Source organism: Octodon degus, unplaced genomic scaffold, assembly GCF_000260255.1.
Source record: "Octodon degus isolate 3935 unplaced genomic scaffold, OctDeg1.0 scaffold00080, whole genome shotgun sequence".
In the NCBI taxonomy this organism is placed as follows: domain Eukaryota; kingdom Metazoa; phylum Chordata; class Mammalia; order Rodentia; family Octodontidae; genus Octodon; species Octodon degus.
In genome coordinates this window covers 27,757-30,550 of record NW_004524656.1, presented here as the reverse complement: position 1 = coordinate 30,550, position 2,794 = coordinate 27,757, and the positions used below count along the sequence as shown (strand labels likewise).

At 40.6% G+C, this 2,794-nt stretch overlaps 1 protein-coding gene across 1 annotated transcript in view; it reads left to right on the top strand.

The window, feature by feature from the left end:
* The window catches only part of LOC101566979 (translin-like), a 1,025-nt gene extending 613 nt beyond the window's left edge, over positions 1-412 (top strand). The window contains 1 exon segment of the mRNA XM_012515849.2: positions 5-412. Within this exon segment, the coding sequence (XP_012371303.1) occupies positions 5-332 (328 nt within the window). The 3' untranslated portion in view covers positions 333-412.
* Positions 413-2,794: the final 2,382 nt, after the last annotated feature.

Below are 2,794 nucleotides of genomic sequence, written 5' to 3'. Positions count from 1 at the left end.
TTACAGAAATTCTTGGCATTGAACCAGATCGGGAGAAAGGTTTTCATCTGGATGTAGAAGATTATCTCTCAGGAGTTTTAATTCTTGCTAGCGAACTGTCGAGGCTGTCTGTCAACTGTGTGACTGCTGGAGACTACTCCCGGCCCCTCCACATCTCTACCTTCATCAATGAGCTGGATTCCGGTTTTCGCCTTCTCAACCTGAAGAACAACTCTCTGAGGAAGCGCTATGATGGCTTGAAGTACGATGTGAAGAAAGTGGAGGAGGTGGTTTATGACCTGTCCATCCGGGGCTTCAATAAGGAAACAGCAGCAGCTTGTGTTGAAAAATAGGAGGCTTTCCCTGCTCCTGGCCCTGCTGACCCAGCAGTTGCCAGGGATGGGTGAGCACAGAGTGCCTCTTTCTGTAGTTAGGATGCTCAGTTGCTAAGCACTGTGCTTTATTTTCTTAACCAGTTGTGTGCTGTAACAGAATTGCAACACTTTTTTGGGAGTTAAAATTAGCCTTTACATGGACAGAGTTTTCATTGTTGTTTTGGTAAATTTGCTCTGTAATTTGTTGTATTTCAGTTCTGTCAAAAAGTGTAAATGGGCTGGGGAGATGGCTCAGTGGAATAAGCGCTTCCCTGGCAAGCGCAAGGATCTGAGTTCAATCCCCGGTTCCTGGAAAATAAAAATAAAAATAAAAAAATAAAATAAAAAGTGTAAATGTTGGTCTCTTGGTAAAGTCCTTTTCTTGCTTACCCTGACTGTTGATGTATTGATTGAGAAGTTTATTGTGTTGATTGTGATTCTTCCAGAAGTGATTTGATATTTTCTATATTCAAGTTAGCCATCCATTCCCAGCTATAGCCTGGATACAGTAGAATAATTAAAAAGGATGGTTGACAAGCAAACAGAACATACTTTTTTCTTTTGATTGTGAGTAAAACAGATTTTGAATTTTTTGCAAAGGGCATTATAGGCCCGGGTTCTTTCTCTCTGCCGTCAAAATATAAAAGGTTAAATTGCAAAGTCAAAACTCCAACAGATTATTTTGGAACATTTTTGTATTAAGGAATTTAGTAATATCTTATTTGGATATACCAGGTGGGGAGTCGGGCTTAGTGTTTTAAAACACCTCTGCTTTCTGATGTTGCCTTAACATTCTGCTACTGCAGCGATTAAAAATAGTCTTCACAAAAAAAAAAAAAAGAAAAGAAAGTATACCCTCTTCAGTGAGCCTCAGACACTCTGCCAGAGTGCTGTTAATCTTATTGCACAGGTTCAACTGTGCTTGCTTTTCTTCCTTTTCATCTTCCTTGCTCTTCCAGAATGAAATATTCATTTTTGTTTTGTTTTGGCGGTACCAGGGGTCGAACTCAGGACCTTGTGCTTTCCAGGCAGGCGCTTATGCCACTGAGCTATATCCCTGGCCCCCTGACATATTCATTTGCTCTATGACTTTTCTTTTTGTTATAATTTCCATAGGGAGCCATTTATAGATTTTTCCCCTTAGATTTATACCATTCTTCTAGCTGTTTTCTTTAATCCTCTGCTATTGTCTTTTTAATATTGGGATTAGTTTGGGTACCATTTGGAACTCCTCTCTCATTTCCAGTTCTGATACTAGCTTGAGTTTTGGGAGCTATCTTGCTCAGGAAATGCTTCAGGGGAAAAGTATTTTTCAACTTGGGGTCCACAGTCTGGGCTCTTTGTTGAAAGCTGTTTGTTCTATTTGCCCTCACGCCAGGAGTGGTTGGAATGACTGAATTCAAGTTGAAGTTGTCAAATTAGGCCTCTGGCTTATGGATTTTGACTTTTGCAATACACTTGTCTGGGACCTAAATCAAGGTTGTGTGGTCTTCTGATCTTGCTTGATGTTTGGATGTCGGTTGGTAGGGTGCTCCCTGCAGTGAACTGGGGTATGTCCTGAGTTTGGTATATTTTACATTCTCTTCAGTATTAGTGTATGACTGCACCTTAGTTACTTTTGATAGTTCATATTTACCCTTGTTAACCTTTACATCCTTTATGTGCTTGACCACTGATCTCTGATGCTGGAGTCCTACTAAGGGTGTGAATGAAGTGAGAGGAAACTGTCCTTTGGGGCTTTTCTGGTCTTGCAAGCTCAGCTCCTATAGAGAGTTGCTGTAACTTTACTAGGAGAGTCCTTATTTGTGTTTTTCTAACAAATTGGTTATTAACTTTGTGTTTCAGAATAGCACTGTTCTCCAAACTTTTGCCCAAAACTTGTTTAGCAGTCAGATTACTCTTGATTTGATTGTAAGAGTTAATCTTTGGCTTGTTTGTGCTACATAATGCAGGATCTACTTCTTAGGTTCTGATAAGGTTTGAGGTATGTTCTCTTTGTTTAACTTCATTAACTTTATGGAGAAGGCCATCTAAACATTTGCTTTCAACGAGGATGTTACCCACAAAATCTGTTTTCTGTTGACCTGTTATCTGCTGCTTTGTAGTTTTCAGTCCCTGTGCATTAGCTGACCTCATGGGCTTTCTCGACAGTTTCCTTTAGCAGATGATCCAGCTTCATGCTGCTGGTGACTCTTGCTGGAAGGTTTACAGTTTGGGTTAGAGGAAACACCTCTTGCAGTCAGACTTCTGCCTACTAGTTTTGGTGCCTCTAACTTTGGTTTCTGGGATGCTGTTATATTAGCTGGTCTGGACTGGAGTTTAATGCTGCTCGGCCTTGCAGCTTTGACAGGCAAAACAGCATGGTTGGTAACATCCTTTTGGGGTTTAATGGTAGATTTAGAAGGTGGTGGATTTGGGCAGCTTTCTTGGCTTTTAGGTAA